This window comes from Camelus ferus, chromosome 6 (genome assembly GCF_009834535.1).
Source record: "Camelus ferus isolate YT-003-E chromosome 6, BCGSAC_Cfer_1.0, whole genome shotgun sequence".
NCBI lineage: Eukaryota > Metazoa > Chordata > Mammalia > Artiodactyla > Camelidae > Camelus > Camelus ferus.
In genome coordinates this window covers 82,873,480-82,896,865 of record NC_045701.1, presented here as the reverse complement: position 1 = coordinate 82,896,865, position 23,386 = coordinate 82,873,480, and the positions used below count along the sequence as shown (strand labels likewise).

Below are 23,386 nucleotides of genomic sequence, written 5' to 3'. Positions count from 1 at the left end.
GGAGTTTTCTCTGGATATATGCCCAGGAGTGGGATTGCTGGATTATATGGTAACTATTTTTAGTTTTTTAAGGAATCATCATACTGTTTTCCATAGTGAGTGCACCAAAATACATTCCCACCAACAGTGTAGGAGCATTCCCTTTTCTCCACACCCTCTCTAGCATTTATCATTCATGGACTTTTTAATGATGGACATTCTGACCTGTATGAGGTGATACCTCATTGAAGTTTTAATGCCAATTAAGGAGTAAGTGTAGAGCTTAGTCGACTGTTACATTGTCTGCTTTTGCCTCATAATGAGAAATATTTTTAGTTTAAAGGAGGAAATGATTTATTTACTATGCAGTTGTTTATAGCAAAAGGTACTCAAAAGTATATTCAGAGTAATTGTATAGAAATAATTCTTATTTCCTCCAACAGATGGACTTGCCACTTTTATATGTTATAATTTTACTTTTGAACTTGTTTAATTTTTCATCAGGAATAACATATAATAAAGGTAAGTTTCAGACTGTCTTACTCTATAAAATAAAGAAAAGCTTCTCAGGATTTCCCCTTTATACCGCTTCCTCACTAAGTGTTAAAATATTTTTCTTTTAGTACTTCTTCTTTACCTTATCTTCTAATTTTTCCCAGGTATTATCTATTGTACTATAATCACAATAATATCATTGTGAAACTACTGTTATTAAGTTGTGTGCATTGGGAAAATGCTTTTGTTATAGAGTTTCATTTCTTATAAGTTATAGAATATTTAAATTTTAAGGAGCATTTTATATTTGTGAAACTTTAATTATTTGGATAGATCTTTTTGATTTTTCCTCTATGAATGGTTGCATGTAGTATGAACTATAAACTGAATTATGAGACTAGTAGATGAGAACTTTCTGAAATTAACACATGGATTAAATTAGTCAATAGGACTTTCACAATGGAAAACTTTGTAAAAGGAGCAAGACAAATCCACCTTCATTTGTGGAGATTGTATAGATTCTATGTATCCTGAACTGAATCTACTAGAACACAGTAGATGCTCAAAAAAATTGTTGGCTCAGTGGATGGAGAGAAAGACTCAGGCTCTCTCTACACATGAGTGTGTTGCAGAAATGGGTGAGTTCTGGGATGAGCCAGTTGAGTTCTTGTATTCTATTAGAGAACATATTACACAAGTATGAATATAATCTAAGATTGGAGAGTCACAGGCAAATTTATGAGATTTCAGGAAAGGGAGAGTTTACTTCCAACTGGAGCAGGGGTGTGTTGTATCAGAGAAGGCTTTGCACAAAAGGTAAGTCCCCCAAATGGTTAACATTTATCTATGCATGCATGGGGAAGAGTATCCTACAAAGACAGCACCTGGGTAAGTGATGAATAATGTTGTGGAGGTAGGAAACCACAGAACGTGGTGGGGGGCAGTAGTTCAGTTTGACTAGAATAAAGGGATAGAAGAAGTAAAATATTTTGGAAAGATAGCAAATTGTCTTATATTAGAGGTACTTGAATGCCAGGCTAAGGAATTTGGGCTTTAGTCTGTACTCATTGGGAAGTCATTTAAAATGACTGGGCAAGGAAGTGCTATATCATAGCTATAGTGTAGAAAGATTAACATGGCAGCATTAAGTAAAGTAAATAGATGGAGGGAGAGATGGGAAGCAGAGAGAACAGACAGAAGACCATCACAGTTTACATCAGATATTCAGTTATGAAATTAGTCTTTTGGTCATGTACTGCATCAGTAAAAATATATATATATATTAAGCTTAATTCCCCAATATTTGCATATTTATTTTTAAATTATATACTTGTACTACTGTACTAATATACTGTGTACCTTATAAACCTACATGAAAAAGAAATTAAAAGTGGATGAAAAAGATGGACTAATCTTTTAAAATTATTATAGTGTATTTATCAACATAAAATTCTTTGAAATTTTAAGAATTTTAGTGAGAACAATAATTTGAATCTATTTTTAAAAATCTTGGAATCAAACTTTATGGAGAGTTGAATATCTGGCTCTAATTTAATTTATTTTGGTATTTGACTTTAATTATCTATTAAAAAAAACTTCACAATTTTTCGTGTATCTAAATTGAATAAGTTTGCATTGGCTTAACCAACTAAATCATGGTACTCATTTTTTCAATCCCATTTAGCAATTTTGTAAAGGTTTTTATTGAAAAAATTTTAGTAAGCTTCCATCTTTCTGTATGTCAATCAATTTTTCCCCATTTTAAACAAATGGTTTTTCAAACTTCATTGAAATTCTTCATTTGAAAGGTTTAAATTGAGTAAAAAATTCTACCTTCAAGTTTTTAAAGTGTGCAGATATGATGATTTTTATAGATGATATATTTATGAGATTTCCAGCAACAAAAATCACAGAATGATATAAACATTTCCAGCTGCATTCAGAATGCTCTCTCAACAGCACACATTTCTTAAGATATTTAATTTCATATTCATTGTTCAAATGAACCTTTAATTTGAAAGGATAGATTGAGTCCTGATTTACTGTTTTGAAAATATCTGTCAGCATATTCCTGACAGCCATTTGTCAGAATGGCCAGAAAAATCAGAAACTTTAGAACATTTTTTAAAAGTAATGTAAAAAATCCTTAAATTATCTTTAAATTAGACAATTTTTTAAAAAGTACTTTGCTATTATAAACCATCAAAACCCATGTTTGCTATGAAAGCTGCCTCATCTATGATGTCCTTCAGTATTTTTGCTGCATCTGGTTTCAACTTCATTGTGCCAAAGAAAGCCAGAGCTGGACAGTATTTAAAGCTGTAAAACCACAATTTATTCAGGGACTCCTGCAACTGAGGAAGAAAGATCTCAGTATAGAACTGGGCTCATTTCCAAATACAGCATGGGCAAGTGAGGATTTATAGCCAAGGAATAGACTCAACGTCGGGGAGGGAATATTGGTGGATGGAAAGTTACTAAGAGGAGACATCAAGAGGAGGGGGGATTCTTGCTAAACTAATGAAACAGGATTTTTGCAGAGGACAGGCCTGCATGACCATTTGGGTAGATAGTGGGAGACGAGGAACATGAATAGGTATTGAGAGTGATCAGACATCAAGGACAGAGGGTTCTCTCTAGGTGGCTTAGCAAGATTCTTGTGAAAATAGCTAAGCAGGTCTAGCAAGGAAGGGGCCTAGTGGAGAAGAGGGCTTAGAGAGCCTGGCTAAACTGAGTCAAGGAGAGAGTCTTTGTCAATTGCTGCAACTGTGTAACTGTGGATAGAACAATGAATGAATCCATAGATGGTGTGTTTCTATAAATTTGTCCCAGGGCGGTTTTCTTACCCTAATCAAACCAGACAGTCCTCAGTGATTACACTTGTATAGTTTCCCTTTATGTTTTGAGTCATGTTAAAGTGACATACTGTTGGAAATGTAACTTCTCTGGCATATCTTTCCTTTAGATGCTCACAAAAAAAGTAATTCTTTTTGTCTTACATTTTAAAACACAATCTAGAAAACTCTATAATCTGAGAATTTCTAGGCAAGGGTATGAGGGTTTGGAATTGCTTCTCTGTCTCTGACCACAGTATCTCTTGTGTTTTTTTCTGCCTCCTCATTCACAACCCAAGCTCAAAAGAGCCTGTTGACTTGAGGACATAATTCACAAAATGCTACCAAAGTACAAAGGACAAATTGACTAGGTTTGCTGAGACAAATAATAGAAAAAGCTTCTACTTGAATGGCATCTTAAAATGTGTTAAAAGTTGAGGCAGAGAATAAAAGTAGGGAGAACCTCATGATTGCTCCAGGGGTGCTGGAGTGTAGGTTGTGTGCAGGGGTGTCAGGTAGAGGGGCTTGGCCTTTTAAAAACTAGCAGTGGGGGAGGGTGTAGCTCAGTGGTAGAGTCCCTGCTTAGCATGCACAAGGTCCTGGGTTCAATCCCCAGTACCTCCATTAAAATAGATAAATAAACCTAATTATCTAACCCCCTCCAAAAAAAACCCCACTTAAGTTAAAAAATAAAAATTTAAAGACTATCTAGCAGGATGAATAGAGGATGACTCTTAGAGATGGAAATAGTGAGGTTTGAACCTGACTTACTATTGAGTCGGTTGACCTTGAGCAAGAACTTAATCTTCCTGAGTCTTGGTTTAGTCTTCTCTAAAAATGGGAGAGCAATACATCTGGCACATGGTGACATGTAAACCCAGAGTCTGTCTCAGGATATGTTATTCAAAGCAGTTAGTTTCCTTCTGCTTAGCTTCTCTCCATTTAAGGTGTTTATTAATTGGGAAATGGTGTGTCAGTACTGATTTTTAAGCAGAGAAGTGATTTGGCCTTTAGAATCAAATTATAGCTTTAAAAAAATAGATCTGGTAGCATAGTCAGATATGGACAAAGTGAAGGTATATATTGAAAGTGATTTGAAAACTACTTATCATTATAACCTCAAAATGTATTTTAAGCCATGTTTGTGATACTTGCATAGATAAGTTTACTTATAGGACTTTTGGAACAGCATTCAAAAACTGTTATGCTGTGCAAACAAGATGAATAACATACAATCGTAAAGAAAACATTTTTATCTTGCACTCCTTGGGGTTAGTGCTTCCTCTGTCCCTGGATGAATATTTGGGCAGGCCCATGTCTTTTTTGGTTGTAGTTTGGTTATTCAAACAGTTCTCCAGTGATTTCAAATTATAAAATACAGTTTTGCATTGTAATTGTTGTAATTAAAATATCCAAGCTTGTGTAATAGTCAAAACTGAACTCATACTTTGTAATAGAAGCTTCTTCCCTTCTTCTTGATTGGGTCCACGGAGGTGGAAAGCCTGTATTTTGGGAAGAAGGGTTAAGGTCAGCTTTTCCTTTTCTCCAGCTGAAGTTTAGATTCCTTTTTATCACCTTGCTAACTTTGAGTTTTGACTCTTCCTGCCACAGGGCTGTAAGCAGGGAGAGAGAAGGCAAGGATATAGCAGTTCTTACCTAACTGATTCTAAGGTAACCATCTGACATCAGCCCTCTCTGGATCCAGCAGTTGTGTAAATTTGACCCTCAGTCTCTGGGCTCTTGCCTGGGTCCTTGAGAACCCCCTCCCTTCCATTACATTACAGTTCTAACAGGGCAAAAGCTTCTCTGTTCCAACTGATTATTTATTCCTTCATAAGCTCCTAAAAATCTGTCTGTACATTCAAATTCTTTCTGCTGAGATCCAGTTCCCACTCAGAGAGACCTTTGAGGACAGGACCCTGGATGACCTGATGACCTGATGCTAGTTATTTCTCACAACTGGCCCACAGGAAGCATTCTGCAGAAAATTTGGGTTGTGCAGGACTCCCAACAGAACCGCTTCCTTCCCATCAAACCATCTTGTATCCTCTCCATCAAATCATCTGCCTTTTTCCAAGAAGGAGTCTGAATTTATACCCTAAGTTAGAGGAATACATGCTACCTTGCTGAGGGTCCTGTCAAAGCCTCTTTCCTCAGACTCAAGATAAGGAGAAGAGATGGAGGATTCCTGGAAGATGGCAGAGTAGGAAGTGCCAGAAATCTGTTTCTCTACCTGGACAACAATTGCACTGGCAGAATCTGCCTAATGTACCTGTTTTGGAACTCTGGAGTCTATTAAAGGCTTGCAGCTTCCAAGGGAAGTCTTGGATAGTAAATTGCAATTAATTTCAGTTATTGTCAACTGTTACTACAATGGAAGCTACCCAACCCCCAGCCTCAGCTCCATGACAAGCAACTGTGCATATGTTCCTGGGGCAGTTGCACATAGCTTGAAGAAGCCAGGGTGAGGAAAAAAGGACCCTGTTTTCCAAATATGGAGGATCTGGGCTCTTGATTGCTGACTACTGCTTCTGATCACAGATGTGCAGACAAAGAGGCAGCAGCCATTGTTGTTGTACCTCCCCTCATTGTTGTAAGCCCCTCTCCCTCAGCGGAAGTAATTTTCAAGGGACTTAAAGGGCCAGTGCCCTTTACCCACTCTTTCATTTTTCATTTTGTCCCCTTTGGGAGCGAGCCTAAAGACTAAGACATTCAAAAACAACATATATGGGGATATATGGGGATAAATTAGAAAATGACTATGCAAGCCCAGGGAAAGAAAGGCTCAGTAAAGACCTAAGAAGACCATAATTTTATACCTGAGGTTGATCCTTGGTACAGAGACAGCCTGCAACAATTAAAAAAACAATAAACAAAAACAATAACAAAAAAGGCAAAGCCTGCGGAATTGGAAAACTCTGATTTTCAGAGTTACCACATTATTAGATTCAAATGTCCAGTTTTCAACAAAAAACTACAAAGCATACAAAGAAACAGGAAAGTATGGCCCATTCAAAGGAAAAAAATAAATCAACAGAAATTGTCCCCAAAAGAGGTCTGATTTCTCTATTAGGCAAAGATTTTAAATCAACCTGTTAAAGATAGACAAACAAACAAACAAATAAAGGAAGATGTGGAGAAGGTCAATAAAACAATGTATGAACAAAATGGAAATATCAATAGAGGGATAGAAAACTTAAAGAGAAACCAAGAAGAAATGCAGGAGCTGAAAAGTACAATAACCAAAATGAAAAACTCACTAGAGGGAGTCAAAAGCAGATCTGAGCAGGTACAAGAAAAAAATCTGAATTTGAAGATAAGACAATTCTAATTATCAAGTCTCAGGAACAGAAAGAAAAAATATTGGAGAAAAGTGTACAGAGTGTAAGGGACTTGTGGGACACCATCAAGTGGACCAACATACACATTGTGGGAGTAACAGAAGAGAGAGAGGGACAGATAATTTGAAGAAATAATGGCTAAAAACCTCCTAAATTTAATGAAAGACATGAATATATATATAATATATGAATATCCAGGAAGCTAAGTGAACTCCAAGTAAGATAAACTCACACAGACCCACACCAAGACACATTATTATCAAAATTTCAAAAGCCAAAGATAAAGAGACAATCTTTTTTTAAATAGTCTAATTACTTTATTATTTTTAATTTTATTTTTTAACATTTTTTATTAAGTTATAGTCATTTTACAATGTTGTGTCAAATTCCAATGTAGAGCACAATTTTTCAGTTATACATGAACATACATATATTCATTGTCATATTGTTTTCACTGTGAGCTACCACAAGATCTTGTATACATTTCCTTGTGCTATACCATATAATCTTGTTTATCTATTCTACATATGCCTGTCAATATCTACAAATTTTAAACTCCCAGTCTATCCCTTCCCACTTCCCACCCTTGGCAACCGCAAGTTTATATTCCATGTCTATGAGTCTATTTCTGTTTTGTATTTATGTTCTTCTTTTTTTGTTTGTTTGTTTTTAAGATTCTGCATATGAGCAATCTCATATGGTATTTTTCTTTCTCTTTCTGGCTTACTTCATTTAGAATGACATTCTCCAGGAACATCCATGTTGCTGCAAATGGTGTTATGTTGTCTTTTTTTATGGCTGAATACAATTCCATTGTATAAATATACTACATCTTCTTTATCCAGTCATCTGTTGATGGACATTTAGGCTGTTTCCATGTCTTGGCTATTGTAAATAGTGCTGCTATGAACATTGGGATGCAGGTGTCTTTTTGAAGTAGGGTTCCTTCTGGATATATGCCCAGGAGCAGGATTACTGGGTCATATGGTAAGTCCATTCCTAGTCTTTTGGGGAATCTCCATATTGTTTTCCACAGTGGTTGCACCAAACTGCATTCCCACCAGCAGTGTAGGAGGGTTCCCTTTTCTTCACAGCCTCGCCAGCATTTGTCATTGGTGTTTTGAATGATGGCCATTCTGACTGGTGTGAGGTGATACCTCATTGTAGTTTTGATTTGCATTTCTCTGATAATTAGTGTTATTGAGCATTTTTTCATGTGCCTATTGATCATTTGTATTTCTTCCTTGGAGAATTGCTTATGTAGGTCTTCTGCTCATTTTTGGATGGGGTTGTTTGTTTTTTTCTTATTAAAGCATATGAGCTGCTTATATATTCTGGAGATCAAGCTTTTGTCGGTTTCATCTGCAAAAATTTTGTCCCATTCCGTAGATTGTCGTTTTGTTTTACTATGGTTTCCTTTGCTGTGCAGAAGCTTGCAAGTTTAATTAGGTCCCATTTGTTTATTCTTGCTTTTATTTCTATTGCTTAGGTAGACTGCCCTAGGAGAACATTTTTGAGATGTATGTCAGATAATGTTATGCCTATATTTTCTTCTAGGAGGTTTATTGTATCTTGTCTTATGTTTAAGTCTTTGATCCATTTTGAGTTTATTTTTGTGTATGGTGTAAGGGAGTATTCTAGCTTCATTGATTTACATGCTGCTGTCCAGTTTTCCCAACACCATTTGCTAAAGAGACTGTCTTTATTCCATTGTATATTCTTGCCTCCTTTGTCGAAGATTAGTTGACCAAAAGTTTGTGGGTTCATTTCTGGGCTCTCTATTCTGTTCCATTGGTCTATATGTCTGTTTTTGTACCAATACCATGCTGTTTTGATTACTGTAGCTCTATAGTATTGTCTGAAGTCTGGGAGAGTTATTCCTCCAGCCTCTTTCTTTTTCTTCAGCAATGCTTTGGCAATTCTAGGTCTTTTGTGTTTCCATATAAATTTTATTATGATTTGTTCTAGTTCTGTGAAATATGTCCTAGGTAATTTGATAGGGATTGCATTAAATTTGTAGATTGCCTTGGGCAGTATGAACATTTTAACAATATTGAGTCTTCCAATCCAGGAGCATGGGATATCTTTCCATTTTTTTAAGTCTTCTTTAATTTCCTTAATCAGTGTTTTATAGTTTACCATGTAAAAGTCTTTCACCTCCTTGGTTAGATTTATTCCTAGGTATTTTATTACTTTGGGTGCTATTTTAAAGGGGATTATTTCTTTACTTTTTTTTTCTGTTGATTCATCATTAGTGAAAGAAATGCAACTGACTTTTGAACATTAATCTTGTAACCTGCTACCTTGCTAAATTCTTCAATTATTTCTAGTAGTTTTTGTGTGGACCTTTTAGGGTTTTCTACATATAGTACCATGTCATCTGCATATAGTGACACTTTTACCTCTTCTTTTCCAGTTTAGATCCTTTTTATTTCTCTCTCTTGCCTGATTGCTGTGGCTAGGACTTCCAAGACTATGTTGAATAGGAGTGGTGATAATGGGCAGCCTTGTCTTGTCCCAGGTTTTAGTGGGAAGCTTTTGAGATTTTCACCATTGAGTACTATGCTGGCTGTAGGTTTGTCATATATAGCTTTTATGATGTTGATACATATCCCCTCTATACCCACTTTTTACATTTGAGAGTTTTTATCATAAATGGGTGTTAAATTTTATCAAATGATTCTTCTGCATCTGTTGAGATGATCATGTGATTTTTGTCCTTTCTCTTGTTGATGTGATGTATTACATTAATTGATTTGTGTATGTTGAACCACCCTTGTGTCCCTGGGATGAACCCCACTTGATCATGATGTATAATATTTTTTATGTGCTGTTGGATTCTATTTGCTAATATTTTGGTAAGGATTTTTGCGTCTATATTCATCAGTGATATAAAGAGACAATCTTGAAAACAGCAAGAGGAAAGTGCATGACCACAAAGAAAAGATACTCAGTTAGATAATCACCAAAATTCTCATCAGAAACTTTGGAGGCCAGAAGGCAATGGACTGATATACTCAAATTGCTAAAACAAACAAACAAAAACAAACAAACAAAACACCTGCAACCAAGATTCCTATATCTGGGGAAATTGTCCTTTATGAGTGAGGAATAAATTAAAGCATTCCCAGATAAACAAAAGTTGAGGGAGTTTGTTACCCCTAGACTTGCCCTATAAAAAATGTTCAAGGGAGCCCTGCAAGGGAAAACGAAAGGATACTAGATAGTAACTTGAAGCTGTAGGGAGAAATAAAGATCTCAATAAATGTAAATATGTGGGCAATTATATTATTCTAACAATGAATTGTTACTCCACTTTTTATTTTCTGCATGATTTAAAAGACTAATACATTGAAAGAAAATAATTATTAGTGCAAAAATTAGTATCATTGTAACTTTGGTTTGTAACTCCAAATCTTGTTTTCTACATAATTTAAGAGACTAATGCACTTAAAAGAATTACTAGTTTATGTTTGGGGTACACAATGTGTAAATATATAATTTTGTGATATCAATAACTGAAAGAGGTGGAGATGGAGCTGTAAAGGAGCACAGTTTTTTGAGGGGGGCGCAGGGAGAGGTAATTCGGTTTGTTTATTTTATTTTGTTTTTTAATAGAGATACTCAGGATTGAACCCAGGACCTTGTGAATGCTAAGTATGCACTCTACCACTGAGTTATACCTTCCCCTCAAGGAACACAGTTTTTGTATGTTATTAAAGCTGGGCTACTATAAATTCAAGTTAAGGTGACTATACCTCTAGGATGTTAAATGTAATCCATATGGTAATCACAAAGAAAATTGCTATGAAATATATATGAAAGAAATTTACAAGTTTTATTACCCAAAAAAATCAACTAAATACAAAAGAAGAATGCAGGAAATGAAGGACAAAAGTTATAAGTTATAAAAAACTAACAGCAAAATGACAGAAATCTCTCCTTATGAGTAATTACTTTAAATGTAAATGAATTAAATTCCCCAATCAAAGGAGGGAGATTGGTAGTATGGATAAAAACATATGATCTAACTTTATGCTGTCTACAAGAGACTCACTTTAGATCAAGATAAGGAGGAGGGATCTTCCTCCCAGTGCCCACCCCCGACTTTGGGTAGAGGAGTCACGTTCATTTCAGTAGATCTTTATCAAAACATAAATGCAGTCTCCAATCTCCAATTTCTGTCCATTTTATATGTTCACCAAAGTTGAGGAGTTTAAAAGTCAAGAACTGGTTTTTGGCCACCTCTGAAAATTTGTATCATAGCCTAGCGTGTGTTATATTTTATTTTAGAGTTCAGTCAAATCTTCCTTTTTAGTGTCCTGATATTGCATCTTTAAAATGAAAAAAAAAAAAAGTGGAATATTTTAATTTTATCTAGAGTAATGTGAATTTAAAATACACAATTATAATTCTTATTCTTTTAAAAATATTTTCTCAGTTTAAAAAATACAGTTTTTTAGTGGAAATTCTTCATCGGTGACCTAAAATATATATATATATATTTTAATTTAGGTGATATGGAGAAACATTTTGCTTGTGCTAGCCAAGGATTCCCCAAAAAGAATGAAATAATCAAGTTGTATCTTTCTTCTGATGACTTGGTAAGGCCCACTAATAGCATGTGTTACAACCTCTCATATTCCTTTCAAGTCCATGTGTGAAACCAGTAGCACTGTTACACTTTTCAAATACCTCCTATTTTCAGACTTGGGGAGGTGAAATTCAATATAAATAATAATCCATTCTATCATTTCTATTTCATTCCTCTTGGATCAGGTAAAATATTTTATTTAGCTATTGAACACCCTGGATGGTTTGCATTTTTCTTAATGACTCCTTTCCTCTTTTTAAAGATTGGCTGTAATATCTTCATTTTTTATAGATCTCATTTGTCCATTTGGAGTTTGACAGATGTAGCCTGTTAGAGAAAGAACGTTACCTCACATGACCTTGAGAAAAAAACTTTCCCTTTTATAACAAGTACCACATTGCAGTGGTCATTTTGGGTAAGGGATGATTTGATTTCTTTGATTCAAAAAATGGCAGATTAAAAAAAAACACAGCAAAATAAAATGTGCTGTTAAAATAGTCATGCAACAAATGCTAACAAAAACATAAGTTAATAAAAATTGCACAGATTGTCTAAAAATCTATGATAAATATAACAAAAACAAAGAAAAACACCATGAGGACAAATAGACTTATCTTAAAGTCTGCTTTGACTTAGTTCCCAGTTCCTTCTTGATATGTCAAACATATATTTAGTTTTTTATTTACAGCTATTGTGAAGTGCATGCCCTTTGAGTCAAATGTGTCTTTCTTATTTGTGATTAAGTATTGTGGAAAAGAATGGGCTTTAGAGGAAGAAAGACCTACAGAGCTGGGGTCAAATTTTGGTTCTGCCATATATGGTAAATGCACCCTAGGGCAGGTTACCTAACTTCTCTGATCCTCAGTTTTGTCCTTTTCAAAGGGAATTATAACCTACTTTTTGGATAATTGTGATGTGGTAGTTCTAGAAGAGGTATTAGTGGAAATGATAGCTAACATTTATAAACTGTTTTTGTATGTCAGGCATCTTTCAAGGTGTTTTATGTTCATTATGACATTTAATCTTCTGTAAAATAAGGACTGCAAGGGAGTACTGAAACTACCCTCTTAGGTTCAGTGACTGGGGCCTGTAAAATAAACTAAGAAAAGACAGATTAAACAGGAGATAAAAACAGTTTATTTACACATGCGATGCGCATACCCATGGGAGAAATCAACGATGAGTAACTCAAAGGGGTGGTTAGAATTTGGAGCTTATATACCATCTTAACAAAGTGCAATAAATTGTGGAGAAGTGATAAGACAAAAGAAAAGGTTTGGGGCTTATCTCCCTGTGAATCCCCATTAGAATGTAAGTTCCAACAGGTCAGAGATTTTTGCCTGTTTTGTTTACTTGTGTTTCCTCTGCACCTACAAGACTGCCTGATTCATGGTAAGGGCTCAGTAAATATCTTTGAAAATGAATGTGTTTCCCCACTTTATAGATAGGAAAACTGAAATTCAGATAGGTAACCTGCATAAAGTGATCTTAACTACTAGGAAAACTAAATGAGATAAAGGTCTTATTTTCTGTATTGGTTTTCAGGAAAATCCACCATTTATGATTGCTGTATTTTTCATATGCCTTCTCAAAACTGGGAAATAGTCAATAAAATGCAGTAAATTGAGTTTTGCTTTATATATTTGCTACTTTTTTATTTAGACACAAAATAATAATTTTAATAAAATAGGAATCTCTACATATAATAACATGTGGCTTTGATTCTGTATTTATTAAGTGTAATAACTTTATGACCATTTCTATGACAGAAGAGATTATTATAGGATGAATTGAAACCTATGGTGACACTAGCATAATAGGCTATTGAGTTCTGAAAGTGTACTTCTCAAAATAGATTTTTTTTCAAGTTAAAGACTGAAATTACTAAAGACAGCAATCTTTGGCAGCATCTACTTTTCATAGATTTCACCTCACTTTTAAATTTATATAAAATATGCTTCTCCCTATCAAATTGTAACTACTTTTTTTTCTCTTTCCTAAAGAAAATCCAGTGTTTTTTCCAATCTGAAAGTGAGCTTACTTCAAAGGAATTTCTTAACTTGTTCACAGCAGAAGGACTTGCTCCCAGCTTGGGAATCACAAATAGTACATATATGGGCATCTTTCACTTCAATTTAACTTTGGTAATTACATTTTATATTATTCTGTGATATGTTACTAACAAGAATACTCTTCCTTTTAGTATGTGTTTTTAAAAATAGCTCACCCAGTAATATTACATCTGTATTTTGTTTAAATTCAATAATACATTGGTATACTTCTTACTTTAAGCTGTCATTTTTTTTAAAGAAATTAAGAGAAGAAAAATAATATGGATTTTTACTATTTATTCACATATTTACTATTTCCACTGCTCTTCATTCTTTTCTATAAATATAAGTTGCCATCTGGTGTCATATCCCTTCAGCATGAAGAACTTTTAGCATTTCTTACACTGCAGGTCTGCTGGAAATTAATTCTCTGGGAGTTTTTTCCCATTGAATATGTCTTCATTTCACCTTTATTCTTTTGGTGACAACTTTGTTAAGATATAATTTACATACCATACAATTTGCCCATTTAAAGTGTACAATTAAATGGTTTTTTAGTATATTCATACAGTGTGCCACCATCACTACTATCTAATATTAAAACACTTTCATCACCCCCCAAAAATAGCCCATACCCCCTGACAGTCACTCCCCATTCCATCCTCTACTCCTCAGTCCTGAGCAACCTCTAATCTACTTTCTGTCCCTGTAGATTTGCTTATTCTGAACATTTCACATAAATGAAATCATATAATTTGCAGTCTTTTGTAACTGGCTTCTTTCAGCTAGCATAATGTTTTCAGTGTTTCACAGTGTTCATCCATGTGAATAGCACGTATCAGTACTTCAATTCTTTTATTGCCAAATAACATTCCATTGTATTGATACCATATTTTGTTTATCAATTCATCAGTTGATGGACATTTGAGTTGTTTCCACTTTTTGGCTCTTGAATAATGCTACTATGAACTTTTGTGTACAACTTTTGTGTGGAAATACATTTTTAAATTTTTCTTGTGTATATACCTAGGAAGTGGAATTGCTAAGTCGTATGGTAACTCTGTATCTAACTTTTAGAGGAACTGCCAGACTGTTGTCCAAAGTTGTTGTACCCTTTCTCATTCCCAGTATCAGTGTGTTAGGGTTCAAATTTCCACATTCTCACCAACACTTGTTATTATCTGTTTTTTTTTTTAACTTTTTATTGTTATAGCCATCCCAGTAGGTATAAAATGCTATCTCATTATGTTTTGATTTGCATTTTCCTGATGATTAATAATGTTGAGCATCTTTTCATGTGTTTATTGGCCATTTGAATATCTTCTTTGTGGAGGTGTCTATATAGATTCTTCAACCATTTTTAATTGGGTTGTCTTTTTATTATTGATTGTAAAAGTTCTTTATATATTCTCAAGTCTCTTAACAGGCATATGATTTGCAAATATTTTCTTCCATTCTATGGGTTTATTTTTCACTTTCATGATAGTGTCTTTTGATGCCCCCAGTTTTTTTTAATGAAGTCTAATGTATCTTTTTTTTCTTCTGTTGCTATTCTTTTTGGTGCCATACATAGGAAACCATTGCCTAATCCAAGGTAATACAGATTTATCCCTATGTTTTCTTCTCAGAGGTTCATAGTTAAACCTTTTACATTTAGGTCTTTGATCCATTTTGAGTTCATTTTTGTGTGTGGTGTGGGGTGGCTGGGGTCCACATTCATTATTTTACACGTGGTTATCCAGCTACTCTAGCACCATTTGTTGAAAATACTACTACTCTTTCCTACTGAATTGTTTTGGTACTTTTGTTGAAAATCAATCAATTCTTAATGTGAGGATTATTTCTGGATTCTCAAATCTATTACATTGATTTGTACAACTACCCTGTGACATTGCCATCTTGTTTTGATACTGCTACTTTATAGTAAGTTTTGAAATTGAGAAGCATGAGTCCTCCAACTTTATTCTTATTTTTCAAGATTGTTTTTGCTAGTTTCCATATTAATTTCACTAGTATCCATAAAAATTTTAGGATAACCTTGTCATTTTTTTTTTTTTCACAAAGAAACTAGCTGCATTCTGGTAGGGATTGTGTTAAATCTGTAGATCAGTTTGGAGAGTTTGCCATTTTAATAATCTTTCAATCCATGAATAATCATTTCGATATTCTTTAATTTCTTTCAATACTATTTTATAGTTTTCAGAGTATATGTTTTATACTTTCATTAAATTTATCTCTAACATTTTATTCTGTTTTGATGCCTTTGTAAAGAGAATTGCTTTCTTAATCTTATTTCCAGATTGTTCTTTGCAAGTGTATAAAAAACACAGTTTTCTATAGTAAGCTTGTATCCTGAAACCTTGCTGAACTCATTTATAAATTTTAGTAGTTTTTTAGTGGTCACCTTAATTTTGAATAATTGTTTTGGCAGATATAGAATTTCTTGGTGATTTAATTTCCTTTCAGCAGTTTAAATATGTCATTCTGCATTTTGAATATGTCACCTAACATCGTTTCTGAATAAGAAGTCAGCTGTTAACTTTATTATTGGCCCCTGCATGTAATGTGTCCTTTGTCTCTGGGTGCTTTTAAGATGTTCTCTTTGTATTTACCCTGATTGGGATTCTCTGAGCTACTTGGATTGTAGCAAAACCAAATTTGGAAAGTCTTCAGCCACTATTTATCAAAAAAATATATATTCTGCCTCTTTCTCTGTCTATTTTCCTGCCTAGGACTCCAATTATGCACATTTTGGAATATATGATATTGACCCACAGATCTCTACAGCTTTTATTTTTTCTTTAATCATTTTTCTCCTTTTTCAGATTGAATAATTTCTATTGTTATATGTCTAAGTTCACTTATTCTTTCTCTTGCCATCTCCAATCTATTGAACTCATTTGTAAGTATTTTATTTCAGTTATACTTTTCAGCCTTATTATTTACATTTGGTTTTATTGTTATACTTTTTATTTCGGTACTGGATTTTCTACCCATTCCCTCATTAACACGTTTTTCCTTAAATCTATCTACATATTTCTAATAGCTGCTTTGAAGTCTTCATCTGTATCTGAACTCATTCTGAGTCAGTTTATGGTCTGTCTTTTCTCTCCTGAATATCAGTTACATGTTCCTGTTTCTTTTTATGTCTTGTCATTTTTGGTTAAAAACTGAACATTGAAAATAGTAAGCTGTAACAACCCTGGATTCTGCTATGTTCTTACAAGAATTTGCTGCTGTTTTTGTTGGTGGTGGTCTAAAAGGCTATTAGTTGCCTTGACACAAATTGCACATGATCTTACGTATGGTTTCAGCAGCTGTTAGTTCTGCTTAGTTCTTTTAGCTTCTACTGCTTATCCTTTTTAACATGGCCTTCTAGAGGTCTCCCCTGCACTTGTGTTGCCCAAGGATTTGAGAAGAGCTTATATTTAACTCTTAGATCATCATTTTTGCAGTTCCCTTGCTCCTGGAGTTTTCCTCCTAAATTCCTAAATTGTCTGTCAACACCAAGCTCTGTCTTCTGACACATCAAGCTAGTAATGCCAGTAATGCTTTAGCTTTGTGCCACCTGAGAACAGCTGATATTCCATTTTGTGACTATATTCTTCCACATAAATCATGAATACTTTAGTTATTTCCAATCTTTTGCTATCACAAATAATGATAAAAATATTCTTGAACACATTTCATTTCACACATATGTGAGTAAAATGTAGTTTAATAAATTCCCAAGAGTGAAATTACTAGGTGAAAGATATATGCATTGGATGTTTTTGTTTAATTTTAGTTTTTAAGATACAGGATAGAGTATGCTGAAATAAATGTTGCTATTAACATGGTAAAATACTGTTTTCTGATGTCTTCTTTATTCAAGTTCAGTGACCAGGTTTATTGGTCGATTAATATTCCCAGAGAAAACATCACAAAAAATACAGGTAAGAGAGATCTGAATTAATTCTTTTACTCATGCATCTGGATTGCCAAATTTACCAAATTGAAACAACATTTATTATGTTAAAAATCAACTGTCATCCCATGTAAGTGTCTCCTATGGTATTTGGGACATACTAAAAATTATTTGTGATTCATCTGAAATTCAAATTTAACTAGGCTTCCTGTATTTTATCTGGCAATTATATTATAGATAGTTCTGACATATATAGCATTTATAGTATTTTTATTTAAAGTAAACTCATTTTCTAGAACTTGAAAATTATAGTATTGAGAAATTCAGTTACCAATTAATTTTAATGAAATTGAATCATTAATTTTAAAATGTTATAGGCTATAATATGTAATGTATTGTTTTACCATGGAATCTACTATTAAGTGCTATGTGGCAGCCCAGTTTATACGCTACTTGAATATTCAGAAGGAAAGAGGAAGAAAATCGAATTCCAGAAGTTGTGAGTATTGAGCTAGTGAACTGAGCTAGTAGATATTCAGGCACAAGACACATTCCCATAGTTTAAATATGAGAAAGGGTACATTATTTCAATATGGTAGGTGCAAGAAACAGAAACCATCCTGACTTCACTTAAGGAAAAAGGCTAAATTTGTTTTTGTCATGGAACTCAAACACAAAAACGCAACCAGATTATAGGAAGGAATTAGAAGGAAGAAATGGAGAACCATCAAGAACCCAGGGAATATTTTCACCGTTTCTCTTATATATATTTTCTGTAAATCTATATTTTTCTTTTCTTTTCTTGCAGACTAGTTTCCTAAAGCTGCCTCACTGCTGTCAAATTTATATATATATATATATATATATATACCAACCCAATGCCAAATTCCCAGGAGAGTATCTTCAATTGGCCTGGAGTTGATCCAGCATCCACTTGTGTGCCAATAAAATATGGCAGGGAATGAGGAATTGGGACAGTGGGAGGGGAGAGCCATACAGGCCGAGCCATACAGGCCTACCCCTCTAGGTATGGGAGTAGTTAAAGGACATATCAAATTGTGTGTCCTACAGAGTAAAGGTTGGGGGAAAGTGAGAGTGAGGCAGAAAATATAGAAAAGACTGCAAAAGAAGCCCCAGTGTTACAACAGCTGACACGGATTATATCACTATTTTTATCCATTATTCATCTCAATTTTTTCAAATTAATCTATCAGAACTTTTTATGATTCTTTTTTCAAGGAATTCATCCTGAAAATTTTACTTCTTTTTAAAAAAAACTAACCTAACTGTCATCAGTCTAATGATGGATTGTTCTAGCTGCTTGGCCTAATACTGACATTAGTTTGACAACTGAAGAAGTGAAGATCACTTGTTATTTTTCACTTCTTCTATTTACAAACTTTAATTTCAGAAAAACATTGATTCTCAAGTCACCTAGACAGGAACAAAGCTGGTCTGAGAGCTTAAGCATTTTATGAAAAGAGATCAAATGATCTGTGCTTGTCTTTATACATTTCCTTGGATTGAGTAAAAAGAAATATATTTTAACTTGTAATATTAAAAAAAGAGGGTGGTCTAATATTAGTAATATGCTAGAAATCAGGAAAGAAAATGTTCAAGGGAAAGGCAATCAGATTTGCTCACTCACTTTTTCCTCCTTAATTGTATCTTATTTGCCTCCTTGCCGTGAATTTGAGTATCATGTATCTGTAAAATTCTTGGGAAGGATATTTTAGGTAACATAACAACAAAGGTAGCAATATAATCACCAGTAGTAGTAGAACTTGCAGGTAGCATTTATTGAATTCTTATTGTATTTCTAGCATAACTCTAAACACTTTACCTATCTTAATTCATTTATTACTCACTATGTGTTAGGTACCGTTATTATCTCCATCTTTAAATGATTTAACTGAGGCCTATGGAGCCATATGGAGATTTGGAGATAGCTAGAAAGTAGTGAAGGCAGTCTGAAGTTTGAACTACTTAAAACTGTTGAAAAAAGAGTCCCTCCTTGATTTATATGTCACAATTTGTTCTTTTTTTTTCACTTTAAAATAAAATATAATTTACATTCAGTAAAATATACCCTTTTTAGTGCCTATCTCCATACGTTTTCACAGATGTATACAATTGTGTAATCACCAATCAAGATTTAGCCCAGTTCCATTATCCAATAAAATTAACCCACCTGTAGTCAACTCTCTGTCTCCCAGGCTCCAGCAACCACAGATTTTTCTGTTTCTATTATTTTGTCTATTCCAGAGTCATATAAATAGAATCAATGAATATGTATGTAGTCTTTTGAGTCTGGCTACTTTCACTTACCATAATTCATTTGAGATTCATCTGTGTTGTAGTTTCTTCCATTTTCTTATTGGGTAGTATTCCACTGTATGGATGTACCATAGTTAATTTTGTTGCAGGGCATTTGGATTTTTTCAGTTTTTGACAATTATGAAAAAAGCTGCTATAAGCATTCTGATAAAGATTCTTGTGTGAACATAAATTTTCATTGCACTTGGCTAATACCGGGTGGTAGGATTACTGTGTTACATGGTAAATGTAAATTTAACTTTATAAGAAGTTGTCAAACTGTTTTCTAAAGTAGCTGTATCATTTTGCATTCTCACCACCAGGTTATCTGGATCCATACCAGCACTTGGTATAAGTGTGTGTATATGTTTGTATATATGTATATATATATACACACACACATATATATATTTATACATATATATTTTTTATAGTATGTATATGTATACATATAAATATTTCTTGATATGTATAAATATATGTACTTAATTTAGTCATTCTAATAGGTGCATAATGGCATTTAATTATGGTTTTAATTCACATTTCCCTAATAACTAATGACAATGAGCATCTTTTTTGGTGCTTATTTGCCATTTGGTGAATTTTCAAATATTTTGCAAGTTTGTTATATTTTCTGGATACAACTCCTTCATCAGGTATGTGATTTACAGAAATTTTCTCCCAGTCTATGGCTTGTATTTTTCATCTCTTAAGAATATCCCTTGCAAATCAGAATTTTCAATTCTGATGAAGTCTTATTTATCAGTTTTTAATTTTATGGATTGTACATTTGGCATTATACCTAAGAAATCTTTGCTTAACCCAAGCTTACAAAAAAATTCTCCTCTCTTTACTTCTAGAAGTTTATTGTTCTAGGTTTTATATTTATGTCTATTACTGAATTTGAGTTCATTTTTGTGCATATATGGACTGAGGTTAATTTGGGAGGAATATGGATATCCAGTTATTCCAGCACCATTGTTGTAAAAGCTATTTTGTCCTCCACTGAGTTGCTATTTCTGGGCTCTCTGTCCTTCCCAATACTGCACTGTCTTGATTACTTTAGCTTTATAAATAATAAGCTTATAACAAGTAATATTAATCCTTCAACTTTGATCTTCTTTTTTTATGGTTCTTTTAGTTCTTTTGCTTTCCCATGAAAATTTTACAATCAATTTGTTTAATTCTGCAAAATATTCTGCTGTAATTTTTTTAAAATTAGGATTGCACTGAATCTATAGTTTTGGGAGAATTGATATCTTAACAATATTGAGTCTTCCAATCCACAGACACAGTATCTCTCTCTCTACATCTCCTTTGATCTATTTCATCAGGGTTTTGTGGTTTTCAGCATAGAGATATTGCATATACTTTTAAAAAATTTATATTTAAGTATTTCATGGGTTTGGTGTTATTTTAAATGGTTATTTTTAATATTTTAATTTCCAATTGTTCATTGATTATATGTAAATATACAATTGATTTTTGTAGATTGACCTTAAATTTTGCAACTTTGTTAAATTCACTTTTTGATTCTGGTAGTCTTTTGTATATTCTTTGGAATTTTCTATGTGAGTAATCATCCATGTAGAAATAGAGATAATTTCATTTCTTCCATTCCAATATGTACTCTATTTATTTATTTATTTACTTACTTATGCCTCATTGTACTGGTAGGACCTCCAGTACAATGTTGAATAGGAATGGGCCCTTTGTCAGGTTAAGGAAGTTCCCTTCTATTCCCCTAGTTTGCTGAGTTCGTGAATTGGTGTTGAATTTTGTTAAATGCTCTTTCTGCATCTATTGAGATGATTATCAGGATTTTCTTTTCATCCTCTGATAGAGAATTTCATTGATTCATTTTTGAATTCTGAACCAGCCTTTCAATCCTACGATAAACAACTCTTCCTCATGATGTGTTAGCCTTTTTATGTATGGCTGGACTCGTTTGGCTACTAGGTTCTTGGGATTATCAGCGTGGAGTTTTACTTTTTTGTAAAGTCTTTACCTCCTTTTGTTGTCTGGTAGTGCTGGCATTATAAAAGGAGTTGCTCAGCTGTTCCTGATGCTACTAATGAACACTGGGGGCGGTGCTCAACTTCACACTTTCAGGAAGGGTGCTCAGGCCTTTGGGGAGGAGTCCAGGCAACCCAGTACAGGTGATAAGAGCCTTGAGTTCTTACTGAGCTTTAGAATCTTCATCATCCTGGGGAACGTTTCATGAGTCCTGCAGGATCCTACTGTTAGCTCTTGAGCCCCAGATATGAAACGAGGAACACAACTGCCCAGACGCCACGTCTCCGTTCCTCTGTTCCCGAAGACTTCAAGAATGTGTTTGACTGGAAAGCAGATGACCTTACCAGAAAACCCAAGCTCGTAGTGGGTGGGAAAATGATCGCCAAGAAGCACATGGTTTCCGAGCTGCATCACTGTTTTCCTTTCAAAGGTATTTTCACTTTGGTCTCTGAATTGAAATGCTGTCTACTAATGAGTTCAGGAGGGCTTATGTAAGGGGCTGATAGCATTGCATTCCCCATAATCAAAAGAACATATCTAGATCGTTTATAATCATACTGGAATCCATTTTTTACCAAGCTTTCACCAGAAACGTCTATTTCTTGATTTTATTTATTTAAAATAATTTTGGGGGGAGTAATTAGGTTTATCTATTCATTTATTACTTTTGGTGGAGGTACCAGGGATTGAACACAGGACCTGATGCCTACCACTGAGCTGTACCCTCCCCTCTTGATTTTATTTTTAATAAACATCATTTTGTTTGAATTATGCAGATTCTAAAAAATCGTTTTTATCCAGGAATCTGAGCAGAAAGGTTGGCTTCTAAGTTTTACGGTAGCCTCATTGTTTATGTTTATGTTATGACAATGTTTATGAGTAAAGAGTAAATTCATTGTTTCTGGGTTTGACATCAGTGCTGGGACCAGTAAGGAATCTGTCCAAATTCCTCCCGGGTGGAATCTGGCTCTTCTTGGCAGCTGAGGTCATCCCCAGGACTCTGAGGGTGAAGTATTACTGATTCCTGTGGAAGACAGTTGGCAGGAGCCCATGGCCGTGTTAAGAGAAACTTTGCCTTGCCTTGAAGCCCTCTGTTAATGAAAGGAAATTTGGGGGCCATTAACTGAACAGTCGCTAGAGTGAGAGTGATTTATGTGGTGATATTGGGAAGGAGTTCTGAAAGCTTAGGTTGCTGGGTCTACTTTTCAAGTGGGTGATTTCAAGGTGGAAAAACAAGGAGTCTCATTCTAGGAAATACAGAGTTTTACTCAGAAACTTCTTTGAAAGGGAGTCCTGATTTAATTGCCAAAATGAAACTCAGGTGGGCGCTGCTCAGAATCTCACAGGTGTTTGATTTGTTTGTTGTGGATTTTGAAATCCTGACTGGCAGGTAAACCTGGATGGAGGACAAAGTCAGTACAAAATCTCTAAACTGCAATGAAAATAAACCTCATTTCTAAAAAGGGAAATAAATAAGAGTTGGGCACAGTTCCCTCCTATATCCTGGGAAGAATTTTTGTAGATTTCATAGATCTTTTTTTTTTTCAAATGTTTGGCAGGATTCACCATTGAAGATTTCTGGGTGTGGAGTTTTCTTTGTGGGAAGAATTTTAAGTTCAAATTCAATTTCCTTAATAGATATGGGAATATTCAAGTTTTCTGTTTTTTCTTAAGTGAGTTTTAACAGTTTGTATCTTTCAAGGAACTTGTCCATTTCATCTAAATTGTTGAATTTATGGCATAAGGGTTTTTGTGATACTCTTTTATTAACCTTAAAGGGTCTGTGGTGATGTGCCCTATTTCATCTCTAATATGAGTTATTTGTATCTTTATTTCCTTCTTGATCAATCTGG

The 23,386-nt window shown here is 34.1% G+C and overlaps 1 protein-coding gene across 1 annotated transcript in view; it reads left to right on the top strand.

Moving 5' to 3' along the window:
• Window positions 1-428: 428 nt before the first annotated feature.
• Window positions 429-23,386, top strand: part of CATSPERB (cation channel sperm associated auxiliary subunit beta) — a 97,804-nt gene continuing 74,846 nt past the window's right edge. Inside the window, exons 1-4 of the mRNA XM_032482527.1 lie at window positions 429-501; window positions 11,165-11,253; window positions 13,247-13,387; window positions 17,169-17,229. Of these exons, the coding sequence (XP_032338418.1) occupies window positions 11,170-11,253; window positions 13,247-13,387; window positions 17,169-17,229 (286 nt within the window). The 5' untranslated portion in view covers window positions 429-501; window positions 11,165-11,169. The remainder of the gene's footprint in view (window positions 502-11,164; window positions 11,254-13,246; window positions 13,388-17,168; window positions 17,230-23,386) is intronic.